Source organism: Equus przewalskii, chromosome 15, assembly GCF_037783145.1.
Source record: "Equus przewalskii isolate Varuska chromosome 15, EquPr2, whole genome shotgun sequence".
Lineage (NCBI taxonomy): Eukaryota > Metazoa > Chordata > Mammalia > Perissodactyla > Equidae > Equus > Equus przewalskii.
Window position 1 is genome coordinate 41,838,062 of NC_091845.1, and position 20,417 is coordinate 41,858,478.

Sequence of the window (20,417 nt, forward strand, 5' to 3'; positions counted from 1 at the left end):
AAGTTCTTGCTGCTGGAGGAGGAGGTGGCAGCAACTTTAAAACCTCATGGAAAGAGAAGCAGCCATAGAAGCCATAAGTTCTTTTGAAGATGCAAATAATTTGTAGATAAGTAATCATAATTAACATTTATGTCGATGTTCACACATGACAGAGAACTTTCAGAGTTTCTCATTGTGTCCTGGCCACATGGAAGGAGGGGTGTTACATCCCCATCTCAGATGGATGAGGGGACACTGGCCCAAGTAGTCTCCTGAAGTGCGCCGGATCTCACTCACAGCCATCGATGATACTGTGGTAGATCCTGGCCTTGCACCAGGGGCTCTGTTGCTAAATACCATGCTCTGTGCGCCACACCCACCTGCCTGCCAGAGCTGGTGCTTACTCAGCTTCACGAGAGCTCCCCACCTGCCCCCAGCAGGGGTGTGTCAGGTGCACTCAATCAGGAGGAGGATTGCCACCACATTGACCCTCTCACAGTGCGGGGCTGGTTCACACTCAGCACAGGGAGACACACCCCCTGCATCCACGGGGCACTTGGTCTGGTGGTTGTCATTGCTCTGGCCCGATGCATATTGCAGTCGGTGATTTATGCACTCTTGGGGTCGCACTTGTTCAGCATTTGATGCTTTAGTGGCCTTTATCTAAAGGTGAATTCCTGGTTTGTAACTCAGGGACAGTGTGTGGCTGGTCGACGACAGTCCCCAGCAATCACCTAAAGGATCAACTTTTCCCCCTATTTCAGATCAATCTCACCTTAACATAGAGCAGCAGCTTAAGCCTTTTTGGTCTACCTGACAATGGCCAGTTGTCTGGGGGAATCATTGCTGGTGATGCTTCTTGGCCTGTTTTGGCCTGGGTTGCCAAAGACAGTTGCACTAGAGAGCCCATGTGCTAGGCCCTCTGGAGGTTAAGACTTGCTCTTCTGTCGTCCAAGGGTATCTGGCAGTGGCGGTTGTCAGGAAATCAGATGCTGACCTCACTTGGAATTCTCTGAGTGGCAAGAAGTCCTGCCATACCGGCGTGGGCAGGACCGCAGGCTGGAACATCCCCATGGGCCTGCTCTTCAACCAGACAGGCTCCTGCAAGTTTGGTAAGGATTCCGAGGTAGTCGTGGGTGGGTCATCCTGAGGGGTAGACACATGGAGCTGTAGAAAGTTTGGGGGGGGTGCGGGGATTTGTAGGCTGACTGTGGCCCGCAGCCCCTTTTGGTGTAAGTAGGCTGTCCCTGTGGCTGCCTCCTTCAGTCATGGATGGATGCACTGAGCGGTTCTCCCCACAGCACTCCCCATGCCCCATCCACCCTACCCCAAGGTCAAACACTGGAATATCAGTCTGTCTCTCTGCACCCTAAGAATGGATGCAGATTCTGAGATGTCCAAATGTTATTTTTTGCCTCTTAGATCTCCAGATCTAAATTCCTCACGGGTGCTGGCTTGCTAATTTGGGCAAAGGCCCCTGCCTACCTCATGATAGGTGACTTTTGTTCCTAGACAGAACTGACTTCTTACTCCACACTGCAAAGGAAACCAAATAAGACCTCAGGGATTCTGACCCAGCCTGCTTCTGGGGCCTCTCTACCTGCTGTACCCCATGCTCACACTGTGTTCATAAGCCGTGCCCTGCCTGCTATGGGCCCGGTGACATGGCGTGTGGCATGTTCTTGTGGTGGCTCACCTCTTGTGCAGGCATCTCTTCAGGTGGGGTCCTGCTACCCTTTAAATGGATTTGTGATCCTGGCTCGGGCAGGCTTGCAAGTGGCTCTGTTCCTCACCAGCAGTGCACACTGTTGTCGCTCTCTCCAGCACCCTTGGCTGCCTCTGAGCTGTGGGGAAGCTGCCAGGACTTCAATGAGGTGCTCCCCAGCCTTTTCCTGAGACTGGCACGTGGTGTGGCTCTTCCAGTTCAGGGGCTGCACGAGGCTGGCCATGGGTGCTACTTGCTCATGGGGGCAGGGCTTGCTTGTCACCTTTGTTTCCTCTTTTCTTAACCTATATTAATCCATATTAACTCCTTCATGTGAGTTAAATCATACGATGAGTTCGTTCAGGTTAGGTTCAGCTGCAAGGACAGGAAACCCCAAGTAGTATTAGAGGCTTAAACAAGACAGAAGTTTATTTCTCTTTCATGTAGGGGAAGCCCAGAGGTGGATTGTCTGGAGCTAGTATGATGACAACATAGTGTCAGGGACCCAGGCTTCAGACTTCTGGCTACTCTGACACAGGTGGCTTCCATGCTCAAGGTTCTCACATGGCCCATGTCACAACTGGAGGTCCAGTCCCCGCTTATCCATTCCATATGCAGGATGAAGGAAGGGAAGGAGAAGGGGCAAAAGGCATGTGCCAGCTGTCCTTTAAGGATGTTTCCAAGACACTGGCACCCAGCACTCCTGCTCATATTTCACTGACCAGGATGTAGCCACATGGCTGTGCTAGCCATAGGGCATCTGATAAGGCTAGTCTTTATTCTAAGGGACCAGATGACCAGGTAAAAAGGGTTGCCATTACTGAGGAAAAGGGGAAATCAGATCCTGGAGTAGGTAACCAGTAGGGTCTGCTGCAGATGGCCATCAAGTTCATCACTTGAGTCCCCAGCTTGAGGCTGTGATGACGGGACCCTCTGAGTAGAAGTCACAGACTCTCTTCCCAATCCCCAGTCAGGCTTCTTGTCAGTGCATACAGTCTGAAGCTTTTCTGGTTTCTGGTGGGTCCTGGCTTGGTGGTAACAAGCCACTACTTGTGATAGTGACTGTGTTCTATCTGTCCTGGGCAATACAATGAACTGAAATCAAGCTGTGTCACCTGTTAAGTAGAGGTTGTTTACGTTGACTCAGGTAGGAAGAGCTGACTTCCCATGTTTCTTCTCTCCAGATAAATTCTTTAGTCAAAGCTGTGCCCCTGGAGCTGACCCACAATCCAGTCTCTGTGCACTATGTGTTGGCAACAACGAGAATGAGAACAAGTGCATGCCCAACAGCGAGGAGAGATACTATGGCTACACTGGGGCTTTCAGGTGAGTGCTGCGGCCGGACTTCACGAGGATAGGGCTGTGTCCCTTGTCCTCCAGCATCTTGGCACTGCATTTCCAGGGGGCCAGAAGTGGCCTGTCACAGCAGAGCCAGGGTCAGCCTGGGGGTTGGCTAATGGGCAGCACCAGTGAGGGCTCCTCTCACCACATCCACCACTCTGGAGAGTGGAGGCCGGCACCAGGGCTCTCTGACCTCAGCTCTGCTGGGCTCCTTCCTATGGCCTGGAGCCAAAGTCAACCTTGTTGGGCCTCAAGGTCCTCAGCTTAAAAGTCAAATGGGTAGAGTATGTGTTATGTTAAGTCCTTTCTGCAGTTCAGTTTTATAGGGAAGAATTCTCTTTCCCATAGCCACCACTCTCCTCTCATCTAGGTCATCAGTATGTCTTACTTTTCACTTTTCTCTTTGATTTTGGCCTTAGAAATGGCAGAGAAGGTAGTATTGCAGTGTTATTCTTCTCTAGTGAAGTGGAAAGTAACCGAAAAATAAATTTTCAGAATTCACCGCTTATAACCACTTGGTGATCCACAGTAACTGTCCAACCTGTGTTTTACAATCCCATTCGTCTGGAGGTTGCTTCTCAGCGGTGCTATCAGTGCTTGAAGGGCACTGAGTCCTCCCCAGTCGCTTTTCTCCACGAATATATTTCACCACCAGATGGCGTCATGTATCCAAGAAGGATGGTGGCCAAGCTGGTCTTTGAACTTTTTAGTATAAATTTAGTAGCTGCCTCTCCAGTGATGGGATGATATAAAGGTAGCTTTTACGGTACTCTAAGTGACTCATAAAAAAAGTATTCTGTGACTATACAAACATATCTCTAATAGACTAAGGATTTTCAAATGGAATATTTGTGATGTGATTCCACTCAAAAATATAGAGTAGACATGTCTGATAAAAACCCCAAAGAATCATGTTTTGGGTTTTTTTCAAACCTATGGCAAGGCATTATTTCACTAGAAACACCTACACTTTAGTATTTCTATTTATACTAGAAGAAAATGCTTTGTCTTTTCTTCAAATTGAAAGCTGGAACCAGAAGTCCTATTTACCTTTCTATTTCTAACTAACATCCTTATATTGCTGGTTTTAAATATTTAGCTGTCGGCTATCTTCTGCTGACTTTCTGTTATGGAAGCAGACGTAGCCTCATACTGCCCCTACGCCTCTTCTACCCCTCAGCCACAAACTTCACCTCCTTTTACTACCCAAGAAGATGATGTCATATTCAGGGCTTACATTATTATGAGTGTGTAAATATTATTCTCATATTAAATATGTGATGTAAGATCGTATCTCCCTTACTGTACAAAGTGTTTGTTTACTCTGGAGTTAATAGGCGTCTTACTATTTGTTTAGTTTTCTGTGCTTTCTAAAAAAATGACTAATTCATCTCAAAACCCTCTATCAGTAGTCTAAATCTCCTGACGATGCAGACACAAGTAGAGCAGGTGCCGTCTCAGTTTCGTCATTTACTTGGGAGCGTGGCTTCTGAAGACTGCCATCCTCTTGCCCTCCTCTGGACCGGTGCCCTCTAGGCCTTCTGCACATCTGTGGTCCGAGGAGTCCCGTTGACCATCGTTCTGGGATTTCCCTTTGACTTACTTCATGTTAAATTGCCTATGCCTTGGGTCTTAGATCTTTAGCTCTCTTGGTTTTGTTGGAACAGAACACATCTTCTTGAGTTGCTGTTTTTTCAGCATTTACATGTCTGAAAATTTATCTTTATTCTACCCTTCAAATGACGTATTGTTTGGCTGGGTTACTAAGTGTAGATTGGAGAGCATTTTCCTAAGGAATTTGGACAGAATTTTTGTATCTGGGAAATGGTAGCATTAGGCTATTTTGACCAACTCTCACACTAAAAGTAAGCAAAAATGCCAGATTAAGTACACACATACACACGTTCTTAAGAACATTGAATAACTGACAAAGTAATAAGGGATTGTTAGGCTAAAATCTAAGGGAAAATAGGAATTCAGAGAGCTAAGTGGAGGCACTTTGTCCTGAGGGCATTTACCTATTCTGACAAATTTGAACCTAGATGTTACATGCGCCTTTAAGGTAAAAGTGAATGAGAAGTGACTTCCATGCCTTCTCCCAGGGCCTTCAGGTTGCCTGGATGCTGAGGAATACAGAGAGGAAAATACACACCATCCTTGAGAAATTGAAACCATGAGCCAGCTCTTGCATGGATTTGCAGCTCAAACTTGTGTGCCATAGGATGGTCTGGACATTCTCAACTCACATTTCTATCTAAGTGGTCTCAGACTAGTGGTCCCCTTAGGAACCTGTCCGGAACCTTCAGGTTAGGCCTCAAAGACTGCTCAAAAATACTCTTTCAATAACAATGAGAAGTACATGGTGAAAATTATATTTAAATATAATAATAATTATAATTAAGTATAATATTAACCAGACACACAGCGAAAAAAGTCACCAGAAGCAAAATCCAGCAGGAAAAAACAAGTCAATATTTTTAAAAAGGAAGAAATAGAACTTCTAGAAGGCGGGGTGGGGGGGGGGGCAAGAAATTGCAATTAGCTGTCCAATTGACCAGTCTAACAGATTAGACATAGCTAAAAAGAGAAGTAATGCAGTGGAAGATATGTGAAAAAATTAATCCAGAATGTAACATAGAAAGTCAGAAAATATAGCAAACACAAAATTTTAAAAGCATTAATCCATTGTCTTCTGAACCTAGAGTTTCTGTTAAGAAATCTGATGCCATTTTTGATTCCTGATTCTTTGCGTATGGCTTTCTTTCTTTTTGAAAAAAATTTTTGTTTGAGTTTTCAGCAATTTACTTTTGGCTTCCTGATTCTGAGAGAATAAGCTTTTAAAGTTTATGAAATGTCTTAGACAAACAAGTCACACAAAGAATATTTTGTGAAGAATAAATAAATCAGACACATAGGATTTATATTTCTCTCTAAGTGTACAGAGATTTAACAACGAATGAAAACTATTCTTTAGGAAAAATGAGTTTTGGGTTTCATCAAAGGTAAAATGCTTTTAAAACCAGTTTCTTGAAAACTTTTTGGGTTTAAAAATAAAAAAATAAATACTAGTTTTAAAAACTATTTTTTTTTATCTCCAATGTTCTGAAACTTCATAATGCTATTTATGTAAGTCTTCTTTCAATTCATTAGATTGGGCACTTGGTGGACCCTTTTCATCTGGAAACTCAAGTTGTTCAGTTCTGGGAAATTTTACTTCATTATTTACTTGATAAGTTCCCTCCTGTTTTCTCTAATTTACCTCTCTTTTGTTTCCCTCCCCAAAGCCTCAGTACATAGTTGTATATTCTAGTTGTAGGTCCTTCCAGTTCTCTGTGAGCTGCCGCCACAGCATGGCTACTGACAGACGAGTGGTGTGGTTCCACACCTAGGAACAGAACCCAGGCTGCCAAAGCAGAGTGCGCCGAACTTTAACCTCTAGGCTGTCAGGGCTGGATCTCCAATATTTCTTTAAACTTTAATTCTTAAATTATAGACTCTCCTAGATTATCATCTCATTTTCTTTTTCTTTCTTTTTTATTATCTGCTCTGTATCTTCTAGTTTCTGGGATATTTGCTCAGTTTAAGCTTCTAATCATTATATCATTTTTAAGAATTTTTTTGATTATTAGTTTTTACTTCCTGAGAATTCTTTTTGTGTTCTGACTGCTGCTTTTGTAGACCTCCTGTTCTTCTTTTATGAGTGCTGCCTTTCTTTCATCTCTTTAATGACATCAATTGTAGTATTTTTCACAAGTTTTACTCTCCCTCCTATGTTGTCACTGTATCCTCTGAGTATAATTGCTTTGATTTCCATCTTTTCTTGTCTTTCTTCAAATACCAATGGCCTCTGGCTGTCTCCCATATTTAAGAGTGAAGCGCCAGAGCTGACTGTTAGTTCTGCATCAGTTGCCACGTCTTGGCGAGTGTAGGTCTCACTGTAGGGCACTTGGTTTGTGTCACTTCACTGTGGGGCATCCAAATCTCAGAATCTGTAGATGTTTTCCTTGAGTTGATCAGATTCTCCAGACAAGGAATCCTCTGTCTGCTTCTTGGGAGGCTGAGCTGGGGCGAGAGGCTGTGGTTCAACCTTCTGGCTATAGTTTCGCTCCACTCTCTGATTTCCGAGTTGGGCCTCTGCTCTCAGCTGTGTTTGGTTGTCTAGTTCATAGTGTTATTCAGGTTCAACTTCCCCATGAACAAACCTTCAGCCTTCCGCCAGGCAAGTGGGGAGCCGTCTCCCAGCTGCGTGGGACGGGAGGGCACCCAGACTGCATCTCTGCAGGCTCTTTCGGGTCCCGTTGTCAGCCACTTTCAGTGAGACCTAGCCCTTGTAACTGCTGAGTCTTTCTGGAGCTCTGCTGTGCACAGCAGCTTTCTTCTAGGCTTCCCCCACTCCACCCTACGTGACAGCTTTCTTTGCTCTGCTGGGTCAATTACTGCTCATCCGTTTGCTCTCTTAACTTTCAAACATTATCACTATCATCTTCTCTCTCCCCACCCTCCACCCCTCATGGCTTATGGCTTTTTAAAAAATCTCATTAATGTCATTTTATTGGGATTTTAGAAGGCAGGAAAGTATACGTGTATGTTCAATCTTCCATTTTAAACCATAAGTTCCTGAAAATCTTCATCTTTATCTTTTCTATGTTTACTTTCAAGTTTCAGATTTTGGAATATATATTATAGATATTTATGAAAACTCTAATAGTTTCTCTTCTCTGGCACTGAGTTTGTTTTCTGGAATATTTTAGGTGCCTGGCTGAGAAGGCTGGAGACGTTGCATTTGTGAAAGATGTCACTGTCCTGCAGAACACAGATGGTGAGTGAAGATGTTTCTCTTTCCCCTTCAGAGCAGAGTCTTTGGCCTCACAACACATGCTAGTGTTCACATCTGCAGTTGGGAAGCTATATGCCCTTTGCCAGACTTTTGATCGAGTTCATGCCGAAGTTTTTTACCTCAGCATGCAACATGGTAACATCTACAAGGGTCGCCTTGATTTTGGAAGCGAACTCTTCCCCCATCCCACTTGCCACACACACACACACGCCAGCCATACTCAGTAGTAACTGTCTCCCCGGCTTTGTCTCGTCAGCCACAGAAGCGCAGCGTTTGCCTGTCCCCACGTAAGGGACACTGAATGTGGATGATACTACAAAAAATTTGAGCATATGTGAATAAGATTTCCCGTTTACAAAAGGAAGTAGTGGCCTTCATTCAGCCCCACGTGAGCCCTCGTCTCAAAACTCCTTAGGAGTGAACAGGGACAGAACACAGGCAGAGGCAGATGACGAAAGATAGCCAACCTACCAGGCAGTGTTGAATAAGCACTCTCCCTTCTGATCTCTAGATGAAACTATGAAGGACCAAATTCAAGACTCCTAGCCATTTGCTGCCTTCTGACCTGCACCTCTTTCCTTAGTCCCCACTCAGCCTCCCCACCCCTCCTCCTCAGCAGATGACTTGCCACTTCGTCCCCTGAGAAAGAATTGCCTCAACTGTCTGCCTCCCTCCTTTGAAGGCACCAACAGTCACGGCCGCTCCTCCCTCCTCACGGCTCTCGGGAGAGGCATTGAGGACATATAATGGACATATAAACGTGGAATAATCTCAATATCAAATAGACAAAGCTAAGAGAATGGATGAAGTGTTTTCTTGAGGGGAGAGGACAGAAGGAGAGAAGCAGGGACCTGAACAATGAACCTGTATTTACACACACACGAACATGCATACGATTACATTTTGAATTTATGAACCATTAATCTAAGTGACCTCCATGGATCAGATTGATGTCAAATTTAATTTTAAGCTTCTCTGGGATTTTACAACTGTATTTTATTGGCATTGACTAAATATATTTGATAAACCCATAGTTGTTCCTGTCCTTTCTCTGGTTACACTAAGAGTGTTTGAATATGAAAGAAAAGAAAATAATTTCTTCTTAAACTTAGACCAGCTATTCTTTTTCTGGAACTCACTGGAAAATATGGCACAGGTGGAGAATTTCCTTTTTAAAAATTAAAAAAATGTTTAACAGCTTTATTGAGATACAATTCACATACTGTAAAATCCACCCATTCAGAGTGTACAGTTCAGTGGTCTCCAGCACAACCACAGAGTTGTGCAACCACCAGCACAATCTGATTCTAGAACACTTACATAACCCCATAAAGAAACCCTGCACCTATTAGTGGTCACTTCCCCAGAGCTGCAATCATCAATCCACTTTCTGTCTCTGTAGATTTGCCTATTCTAGACATTTCACGTAAATGGAATCCTGCAATATCTGGCCTTTTGTGACTAGCTTCTTTCACTTAGCATCATGTTTTCAGGGTTCATCCAGGTTGTAGCATGATTCAGTCCTTCACTCCTTTTTATGGCTGAATTCCATTCCATTGCATGGACGCAGCACTAACTTTGCTATGTTTGGAGTTCGGCTCGCTCGTGCAGGATGAGGCTGCCTTCTGTCTCCTTTATATCACTGCAACCTCAGTGTGTGCATCTTAAGAGGCCTTTGGATGGTCACATACACCCAGAAAGGACCCTTTAACTATACTGGGCAGCCGTGGCTGATGCTGCCTTCATTCTCTCCCCAGGAAAGAACAGTGAACCGTGGGCTAAGGATTTGAAGCAGGAGGACTTTGAGCTACTGTGCCTTGATGGCACCCGGAAGCCTGTGGCTGAGGCTGAGAGCTGCCACCTGGCCAGGGCCCCAAATCATGCTGTGGTATCTCAGAGTGATAGGGCACAACACCTGAAAAAGGTGCTGTTCCTCCAACAGGTATGGACCACCAGGGCCTCCTGCCCTTTCTTAACTGCGTGGGCTCCTGTTAGGGGGACAATCACAACGCCCGGTGATTCTTTCTAGTCCCTCTGCTTGAAGCTGCTGATGACAGTATTTGCTTCATGCTGTGGCGCTGCACAGAGCCTCGATGAGGACAACAGAGGCTTCCGATGCTGGGCTTTCTGGAACTAACCTGACTTCTGCCCGGAGTCTCATGCACCTGAACTTGTGCTCACTGCCTGGCTTGGAGATGCTTTCTCTCCTTGTCCTTACTTCTGTTCTTCAGGCAAATGAGGCAGGCGATTGAGCCTTCCTCCCTCATGCCAACGTGGAGCGTGATTTACTCTGGTGATGTTTCCTGAGCCTGGGCCAACTGAGCAATGTTCTAGACAAGGCCCTGCATGTGTAATCTCTGAAAAACAGCAAACCCAGAGCTCCTATAGATTTAAGGCTCTCTATGTGAAGTGGTTTGAAGGAAATCCTGCAATTTCCTTCAAGTCTGTGATTCTCTATTAGAGCTTCTAGTCTTGTGTTAAAACATCAGATCTCTAAGTGTGCTTTAAAGACGGTGGCCCTGGAATGGTAATAATAGGCCTCAAACTGGCATTCACGGAGCCCTCACTGTGGCACACTCCCTTGGTCTGCTGTCACTGAGGTGCTTGGTTCTCATAGTTCACCCCTGCAGGAGCCCTGGGCACGGAGAAGGAACTGTGGCCAAGTTGGCTAAGTAACTTGCCCAAGGCAACGATCTGGTCAGTGGCAGAGACGATTTCCCGTGCAGACTGCCTCTCTGGGAGAGCTGGCCTATTAGAATTCTATAGGTGACCAGCTTTGGGGGCAGATCTCAAAAATCTTCAGCCGTCATCTAGTCACTTATAAGAAGTTCTAAGGGAAGAGGCCACAAACTAAGAAGACAGGAGAGATGGCAGGAGGTGAGATCAGAAGGCGTGAGGGGCCTGGACGCTGCTCAGGGTGCGTCTCCCACCTGGGGCATGGGCAGCAAGAGGACACAGGCAGCGGAAGACCCAGCCAAGGCAGTGGAACAGCTCTAGGACTCAGGTCCTTTTGCCCCACCATTTTCCCAGGGCTGATCCTGGATGGAAGAAATGTCCTTGGCCTTCCCCAATCCGTAAACTCTCCTGTTTTCCTTGGCTGCTCACTGACTGTTGGCCTTTTGGACACAGGATCAGTTTGGAGGAAATGGACCTGACTGCCCGGGCAAGTTTTGCTTATTCAAGTCTGAAACCAAAAACCTTCTGTTCAACGACAACACTGAATGTCTGGCTGAACTCCAAGGCAAAACAACATATGAGCAATATTTGGGATCAGAGTATGTCACGTCCATCACTAATCTGAGACGCTGCTCGAGCTCCCGTAAGTGGACATAGATAGTGTCACTGAGAAACCACCATGGGGGAAGGTCAAGATTGGAGGGCCAGACAGCATTCTAGGAATGAAGATGGGTATAAAATGTTAAGGCAATATAGCGTTTCTGTGCCTCAGGAAATGGCAGTCTCATTGATAAGGTGAAAGAATTAAGAGAATAAACTAAAGTAGTAGATAATATGCTAGATTTTATAATGCTGATAGTGACTGTCACGGAATTTTTAGAAACTGATCATTCATTTTATTTTATTTATTAACTTTATTCAGTAAAATGAAGTGTGAGTGTGTGTGTATACACACATGTACATAAATATATATACATATGTAATGAGAAATGATAAATTCTGGTTTCTAGACAGTTACCATAAATACCAACTATATTTGAGAACATAAATTCTCAAAAGACATTTTAGCCAGGAAAATGTATTGACAATAATTTAATCCTTTAAAACATTTAGAAGACATCGCAAAGTATTGTCAGGCTCCAGGCGATGATTCTCGAATTTCAGCATGCACTGGGTTCATCCAGATTCCTTTTTCCCCGTGCCTCACCCAGGGAGTCAGAGGCATTGAGGGGGTGGTGGTCCAGGGGTGGGGTTCGGGCCAAGAATCTCTGTATCAGTGGTTCTTAACTGATTTTGCCCCCAAGGAGGCATCTGGCAATGCCTGCCGATATTTTTGATTCTCACAACTTAGGGGGTGCTGCTGGTGTCTGTGGGCAGAAGCCAAGCATGCTAAAGAAAGCACAGAGCAGCTCTCACAACAAAGCACTTCCTGGCCCGGAATGTCAATAGTGCTAAGGTCGAGAAACCCTGCTCTGTACCACCGACATCTCAGGGAATTGTGAGGCAGCTGGCTCTAGGACTGCCCTTGGAGAAACGTGGCTGTGGGGCTATTCCTGTAAGCAGCCAGCTCCCAACTGCATAGGCCCTATGCCGCGTTGGGGCAAGGCCTGTCTGTCCAGGCTGAAACCCCAGCATTTAGCACAGTGACTCACACAGAGCAGGGGCTCAGCAAGTATTTGTGAATGAATGAATGAGAAGGTGAACACTGTTGCAAACAGATTTGCGTGAAGACCATGTTGTTAATGGCTCATATTCCAGAAGAAGTTAGAGGACCATCAATGTCTTGTGAACTTGAGAATGTGGCTGGTCAGTTCAATTAGAGACAAGTGGGGTGGGGGGTTGTACCTCTCAGGCCAGAGTAGGGAAACCCCCTGGTTGGGAGGCCAGAGCTGCTGTGTTCCCTTGGACACTGTGGCTGCTAGGAGGAGGGGCAGTGGGGAAATGTGAGCAGGGCAAGCAGAAAGTCTTTGTTCTGGTATCCTCCTTAATTGATTTATTGACTAAAAAAAGAGGAAGTCAGTTTCTGAATCTATTGCTTTGTTGTGTCCCACAGCGCTTCTGGAAGCCTGCGCCTTCCTGAGGGCATAAAGTCAGAGAAGACGGCCCGGTGTCCCTGGGGGAGCCTCAGCCCCTCGCCGCTCCCAGCCCTCACCCCCTTCCTGAGAGTGATGCTCGCCAGACTCATCTGCTTTCACAGTTTCCGCTGTCATCTTAGCAAGAAATAAAATGAGAAATGCTGTTGATTTTCATTCCTTATAAAGTGCCGTTCATATTTTCTAGAATTTTATACTGAAGTCACATGTCTGACCAAATACCTGTACAGCTGGACTTTTCCTTCCAAGTTTTCCAGGGCCAACTTCTCCTCCTTCAGCAGCTGCAGCTTTGGGTATGATGCCCGATGGCCTGGAATCTAAGGACAGGCTGAGCAACCATTCTCCCCAAGGGCATCTGGTTGGTCATTCACATAGTTGTCTGTGTGTGTGTATGGGTGTGTGTGAGCGTGTGCAGGGGTGAATGTGCATGTGTATGTATGTACATGAGTGCGTGTGTATGCATGTGTGAGTGTTGTCAACAAAAATAATCCATAACCAATCTATAAATGAAAATGTGGGTGAGTTTATTCTGAGACAAAGGTAAGGACCATATAGCCTGGGGCCTTCCTTCTTCAAGGAAGGAAGGGCACTAAAGAAGTGGGGTGTACAGAGTGATTATATATCCTCAAAGAGTATGTTTCACATGATTGAAATGTCCCTTTTACACTAGTCATGAGACTGCTCTGTCGGCACAGCAGTGACTGATGGACACAGCAGGTGGTAGGTCTGCTGTCTCCGTGCACACAGCAGGGTGGCAGGTCTGTTTTCTTGAGCTGGGTGGTCACAGGGTGAGCGCAGAAATCAATTCCTAGCCTAGGGAGAGAGGCTTATCCTTAAGAAAATGCCAATGTGGGGGAAGTTGCACATTTATCTTAAGGGCATTTGTTCTTGTCTTTGGGACACAGCAAAGGCTTAAAGCAGATACACAAGGCATGCTCAACGGCCGTGTCAGGCCCTTTTGGAAAAAATCAATTAAGGAGGATACCAGAACAAAGACTTTCTGCTTGCCCTGCTCACATTTCCCCACTGCCCCTCCTCCTAGCAGCCACAGTGTCCAAGGGAACACAGCAGCTCTGGCCTCCCAACCAGGGGGTTTCCCTACTCTGGCCTGAGAGATACAACCCCCCACCCCACTTGTCTCTAATTGAATTGACCAGCCACACTCTCAAGTTCACAAGTCAGGCCGAATTAGGTTTATACCAAATGGCTTCTCACATACTCTAGTATATCCTATTGCTTGCCATTTATTTGTCAGTGTGCATGTGTGTGCATGTGTGTGTGTGTGTTTCTAGGGCAGGGGAAGGGAACAGAGAGTAGGAATCAAGGGATGAGTGAAAGAAACTGGATATCCAGAAGATTTATGAGTATTTGGTATTGGAAGTAAACAGCATCAGGTGTAGTCAATGTACAAATATAGGCATCATAGGAAAAAGTGAAATACTTCTATCCCTTGGCCTTATGGGCTCTCATCCTCCGGTTAACCTCTAGTCACTAGATGGTTTCCCCCACTTTTCTCAGCCAAACCCTTCAAAGCGTGGTTTAAGTGGGCTGCCTTCGCTTTCTTCAGCAATTTGGGTAGGGTGGTTGGGTCGCTGTTTCACTCTCTCTTCACCCCACTGCAGTACACTTCTAACCTGTTCACTCTCCTGATGTGGTTCTGGAAGAGGATGCCATGCCCTCCCAAAATGCCAAGCTTCGTAGAGTTTCAGATATTCCCCCTGGGCCCTTGCTGTTTCTGATCCCCGGGATCATGCACTCCTTCTTGAAACTCTGTCCCCTCAGCCTCCACGCCACTCCTCCTCCTTTCTGGCCTTCCTTTCTCTGCCTTTTTGAGGGTCATGCTTTGTCCTTTAAGTGCGTCTCCCATGGTTTCCTTCTCCAGAGTTTTCGTTCTGACCTACTGTCTCAAAGCAAGGAAGGAAATTAAGAGAGAACGAAATGATTGGGTTTTAGCCACCAATGCACAGCCTCCCTGGACCAGTAAGTGGGGCCCGGTGGTGTCCACAGATCTGCTCCCTCAGATTAGTAACCCTTCCCTGGGAAGGAAGCAGTTTCCTGCTTGTAGTTTTTTCCATTGACTCACTGGACCCAACAGGCAAACCTGTGTCGGCCAGGTGAGACTGCCCCTGCAAAGGCAGCGGTCAGACAAGGATGGCCAGAGTCAACCACTATCAACGAGATAGGTGGTTCTGCCACTGCCTGCAGAAGCCTCTGAAATCTGTCAGGCAACGACGTTAATTAGGGTCCCATAATCTTGGACTGAAACTCACTTTTTTGCTACTTTGAATGATGGCCCTGAAATGTAGTCCATCCTCACTAGCTTGAGAAAGTTATTCAGTGAGCAACATTTAATGATGCAGCCATATTAGTTACACCAGCTCCATAAAACATAAAATTTGAACAGTGTGAACCTTCTTATATAAATAAGATACTAAGATGAAGTTAAAGGCCCACCAACGAAATATCCTTTTCCGGCTAAAATTAAATTTCAAAATATAACATCACTGTGTCCATCACCTAAGTTATATCAAAATCTTAGTGGCTTACACAACAAAGGTTTGCTTCTGTCTGGTATTCATGCCTGTCTTGGGTCCACAGTGGCTCTGCTGCTCATCTCTTCATTCTGAGACCCAGGCTGAGCCATCTGGGGCATGTCAGCCTCAAGAAAGAGAGGGAAATAAAAGAGAGATGGAGGCACCGCACAATAACTCTTAAAACTTCTGCTTGGGAAAGGCTATATCGTTTCCATCATTTCATTGTCCAAGGCAAGTCAGGTGGCCATGACATCAATGAGGTGGGCTTATGATGTCCCACAGGGAGAGGCCCAATAGGAAGAGGCAGTGAATATTTTGGCAATAGGACACTCTGTTTCCTGTTCACTTCTGGATCTGAGGCAGTACCCTCATTAATTTCAACCCTAAGTCTCTTGTATGTCTGTCTTTTCTAAAATTTAGTGTTGTCAACAGACTTCTTAGGGGTATCTGTACATCAGGCGCACACTTGTGAAACGTAGAGAATGTCAGCCAATCACCAGCCACTGCAATAGTTGTGGGTGTGAGCACCAGGCTGCTCCTTCAACCAAAGCGACAGCGCTGCTAGGCTGTGAACACCATGGCCCAAAGCAGGGCATTACCAGCACTGGAGCAAGAAAGGAAAACATGGCTGAACTTGTGTCTGAATTTTAGGGTGGAGCCGAAGAGATCATCTTAGGATAAAAGTCTTGTTTGCTAGGAAAGCATCTTGTGGGGCCACCAGGGTTAAAAAAAAAATGAGCCCTGTATCCTAATTGTGAGAGGTTCGAGCCAAATAAGTAGAGCTGACTGGCTCTGCTAAATGGATAGGGGAAATCTAATTGACTGCAGGTGGGGAGAGGCATGCAGATGGCGGAAAAACCTGCCTGAAGAGGATGGATGGGCCCCAGAAACACAGCAACTCAGGTTCTAAAGAAACATGCGGTCATGGAGTCAATTCCTGTCCCTGATGGCGCGGGAGCTCTATCCCCGATGCCCAAACACATGGAAGACTGACCCAGGGGAATAAATCCCCAGGACAGTGTTTGCATGTGGGGAAGGCACATGGAGAGAGGATAGCAGCTTCCAGAAATGAAAGGATAGTAAAGATCAATGATGTGGTGGCCAGAGGCGTCCAGAAGGAAGTGAGGCCCCCGGAATCTGTGGGAATTCTGAGGAAGATCCTGAGCCTTCTGCAGTGGAGGAGATAGGCAGCACGGGTCTATTATTTGAGTGTTAAAGGAGAGTTTCACCCCAGAAAGTTAGAGGACATGGAGACTCTTGGATAAGGCATGGACAGAGGGAGAAAAAGGAGAAGCACCACAATATTTCCTTATCTTCAGCTTTGCCGGGACACCTAGTCGTCAGAAGGAACCAACTCGTGGCCTTTGTCTTAGCCATGAGAAACGTCCTTCTGAATGGACTGCTGAGGTTCTGTGTCACATCCTTGGGGGAAAAACAAAACCAAAAAGTCTATCCACGGGGAACTAGCTCAGACAGTCATATCCATGAATACTTACAGAAGTTAGAAATGTGCAAGCAGGGTGCCACAACTACCTGGCTGCTTCTTTCTCCCCCTACTCAATGTCCATCCCCTGGAGTTCGAGCCTGAACCACCACATGAGTTTTGGCCCCCTATTCTTTCACTCTCATGCTGAATCGAGTGTGGCTCCGTTTGGTCTTTGTGCTTTCGCTTCCTCAAACCCCAATTTCCTTACAGTCTTCAAGGAAAGCTCATGGCCTTACGTTCTGCACAGTCCACATCCGGTGTCTTTGTCTCTGCTTTTCACCCTCCGGCAGGGCCTGAAGGCCTTTCTAGTCCTGGTTAAGTTGCAGTGATCTCTGCCTGCCTCCCTGAAGTTCGCTCTGCCCCTGAGTGTGGTCCCTGGGGAAGATTCCCCCTTGTCCCGTTGGTCCTGGTAGGGGAATGACCTCCAACAGATTCAGGAAGTTAACCTGACCTTCTTCTTGTCAGAACTTTGACCTCAGAAACCCCAAATGCAACAGTGGTTTCTTGGCCTCTGGTTCTGCTCAAGGCCCCTTGTCTAAAATGTTGAATTTTCTAGAGCTTGATTGTGCTATGTTAACTGCAGAGTACAAAACCAAATACAAAAACAAATATCAAAAAATTAAATTTAAATTTAATTAAATTTCTGTTTTCTCCTCGTTGAGTTGGGATAGAGCCTGAGGGTATCATTTCCCTTTGTTTTTTTGGTGAGGAAGATCAGCACTGAGCTAACATCTGTCCCAATCTTGCTCTATTTTGTATGTGGGATGCCACCACAGCATGGCTTGATGAGTGGTGTGTAGGTCTGCACCTGGGATCTGGGCCCATGAACCCTGGGCCACTGAAGCAGAGGGTGTGAACCTAACCACTGTGCTACCAGGCCAGCCCCCTGAGGGTGTCATTTCCTGGTCATACCCTGCTATTTCAAATTATTAAACTTAGATTATGTTTGCTCCTCTACCCTCTAATACCAGAGAAAGGTTGACAATGAAGACAAAGCAGGATAACGTGACCTGCAGCTGAGAATGCTCTTGTCCCAGACCTTGCTCCAAGGGACATGAACAAGAAGAAGCAAACACACTCTGCAGACCTGTGCCCGAGAGATGCAGGCAGGTGAGCCTTTCCCAGCCTGCCCTTCTCCCCACCTTTGGCCCCAGGAATGGCGGTTTAGCATTGCTTTACAGAGCTGTAAGAAGAAAACCAAAATTGGAGTAGTGGGCACCATCTCTTTTCTGAGCCCCACCCTGTGAGAGGAGGCCACTCCTTCCTCATCTTCCCTGAAGTGGAATTAACTTTCTACATATGTGCAGAGTCTTCAAACAAACCACATCACTGGAAATCCCAAAGACAGCATCTCAGGAAGATACCCATACATGTGTGCCCACACACAGGACAAGGGACAGCATGATGGCACAGGAAGCATAGCCATTAGAAGAGGCAATTGCAGAGCATTTCACGATGCCTGGTGAGAGGGTCAGAGGACAGTCCTGCCTGCCCACACAGGGCTTCTGTGCAAAGTCTGAGGGGGCTGCCCCTTTCCTGGGGTAAGAGCGCGGCCTGGTGAGCAGTGGAGCTGGATTTCAGCCTCCATGGGCACCCTCATTCGGGTGCCTCAGATAGGGTTCTACCCACACAACCACTCAGGCTGCCACAAGAACAGAAGACTGGCCAGGTACAACATCAGCCCCGTCCCCTCCTCTCCCGTCCCCTGGTGCCTTCAGTGATATTTCACAATTTATCTCGCATTGATGAAACTTCCCCATACAGAGAACCACGCAGTAGCTTCCAAGATTGGGCTCCCTGCGGGGGAATCATTCGCACTTGATCTCACTTACCCCCGAGTGAGGCCACTGCTGATTCCTGTAACACCAGTCCCCTCTCCCTGACGCAGTAACAACTTCATCTCCCCGACTCCAGGCCACATCGTTAGGCCGGGTTTGGGGACATCCCTTGATCATTTTCATCTCCGTCTACTGGGGACTGTAAATGGCATGGGTGTAGCAATTCTGAAACCTTTTTATGTGTGTGTAAGATTGAGGAAATGAATAAATATGACGGGGACCTGGAGTTACTGTGAAAGAAAGAAGGAAGATAGAAATGTGGAATGGGGAAGGACAGACCGAACCAGTGGGTTAGAACGGAACGGGAGGTATCAGCGTCAGCTCAGAACGAAGTGCCTTTATTTTGGTAATACAGCTCTCCTAATGAGAAAATGGAATTCTTTTGGGGGTAGTAACGTTTTGCTTAATTGGGGTTCAAAGTTAGTATTGCCTATTATTAAAATGGATTTTAAATGCTCATCTTTTAATGATGATCGGTAAGTGAAATTCTACATATTTCATCTTTGAAAATGTCTTTTTGCATAGTGCTGTCAAATACTGATATTAATCTGCAAGCATATGCTTTTAATTGTGCATATTTATCACTTGGAATACATTTACAGAACGCTACTAGATTCTTCTCTTGATGTTTATCCTCTGGCACAGCATGCCATTAGATTGCAGACCACTTCCAACTGAAGATTAGATAGGAGCTCTTCAACTGTGCAGTTAAATCAGTTTTGAAATATGGAAATCTCTTTTGTCCTGCATTGAGGTCTGAAAAACACTCCTGGAACTGTAGTTTGAGCTCAGAAAATATATCTGATCCAAATTTGTATGAGAATGGAGATCTCATTTCCTATCTTAACTTTGATAGCACAGGAAGTGTATGTGTGGCTTGACATTTCTTGTGATTTGAACATTAGTTGTCAAGTGACTTCATGGCAGTATGTTTCATATGTAAGTGCTATTTTGCCTTGTAATTCTAGGTTGAATTGATTAAGAAATATAATCAATTCTGCAGAGAAATCTAATTTTCAAAGCCATTCCGTGTTCTGTAGACAAGGACAGTCCTTCTTGTTCAGAAAAATGTCAATCTCGGCCCTGACCTCAAAATATCACCATAAAACTTTATTGCTGCTAAGCCATCAAACCGCTGTGGGTAGGGTGAATCAGGATATCACATTTTTATTTCTGAAAAAAGTCCGTACAACTGATGATGGTTAAGACCATGAAAGCAAGTGAAGTTCCTTGTTGATGCTATTCGTTTGATGCACATCATATGTTCAAATATTTTCTACAAAGTACCACTAAAGAATAGCCACAGACTTTAAACACCTGCCAGTTTTACAAACTTTGTAAATTTGCCCAGCTAAGGCTTTTTCTGCTCAACACATATTTTAACCACCATCAATTGTAATACATTTTAACAGATTCCACTGCATTAGTGTTTTCTCAATTTCTTTGAAGATATTCTTGGTTGTAGTTATTCCATCCCAACTATTCTGGGGGACTGGAATTTGCCACCCCAAGATGTGTCTCTTTGGCATGAGGATTACTTTGGGCTGGTTACTTTTAAAAACTGCAGACATGATGGGGCCAGTCCCATGGCCAAGTGGTTAAGTTTGCGTGCTCCGCTTCGGTGGCCCAGAGTTTCGCTGGTTCGGATCCCGGGTGTGGACATGGCACCACTCATCAGGCCATGTTGAGGCAGTGTCCCACATGCCACAACTGGAAGGACCCACAACTAAAAGTATACAACTGTTTACTGGGGGGATTTGGGGAGAAAAAGAAAAAAAAAACAAACCTGCAGACATGAGAGAGACTCTGAAAAGTAGAATTTACTTACCCTTTGTTAAGAGACATTTACATTTGTAAGGGAAATGTCCATCTGTAAAGGTGTCTCCCTCTCTGTACCAGGAAGAAGGGGGGATGACCTTATCTCTAGA

The 20,417-nt window shown here is 45.6% G+C and overlaps 1 protein-coding gene across 1 annotated transcript in view; it reads left to right on the top strand.

The window, feature by feature from the left end:
• LTF (lactotransferrin) overlaps positions 1–12,787 on the top strand; it is a 28,741-nt gene extending 15,954 nt beyond the window's left edge. The window contains exons 12-17 of the mRNA XM_070577143.1: positions 936–1,091; positions 2,869–3,010; positions 7,777–7,844; positions 9,620–9,804; positions 10,992–11,181; positions 12,592–12,787. Of these exons, the coding sequence (XP_070433244.1) occupies positions 936–1,091; positions 2,869–3,010; positions 7,777–7,844; positions 9,620–9,804; positions 10,992–11,181; positions 12,592–12,626 (776 nt within the window). The 3' untranslated portion in view covers positions 12,627–12,787. The remainder of the gene's footprint in view (positions 1–935; positions 1,092–2,868; positions 3,011–7,776; positions 7,845–9,619; positions 9,805–10,991; positions 11,182–12,591) is intronic.
• Positions 12,788–20,417: the final 7,630 nt, after the last annotated feature.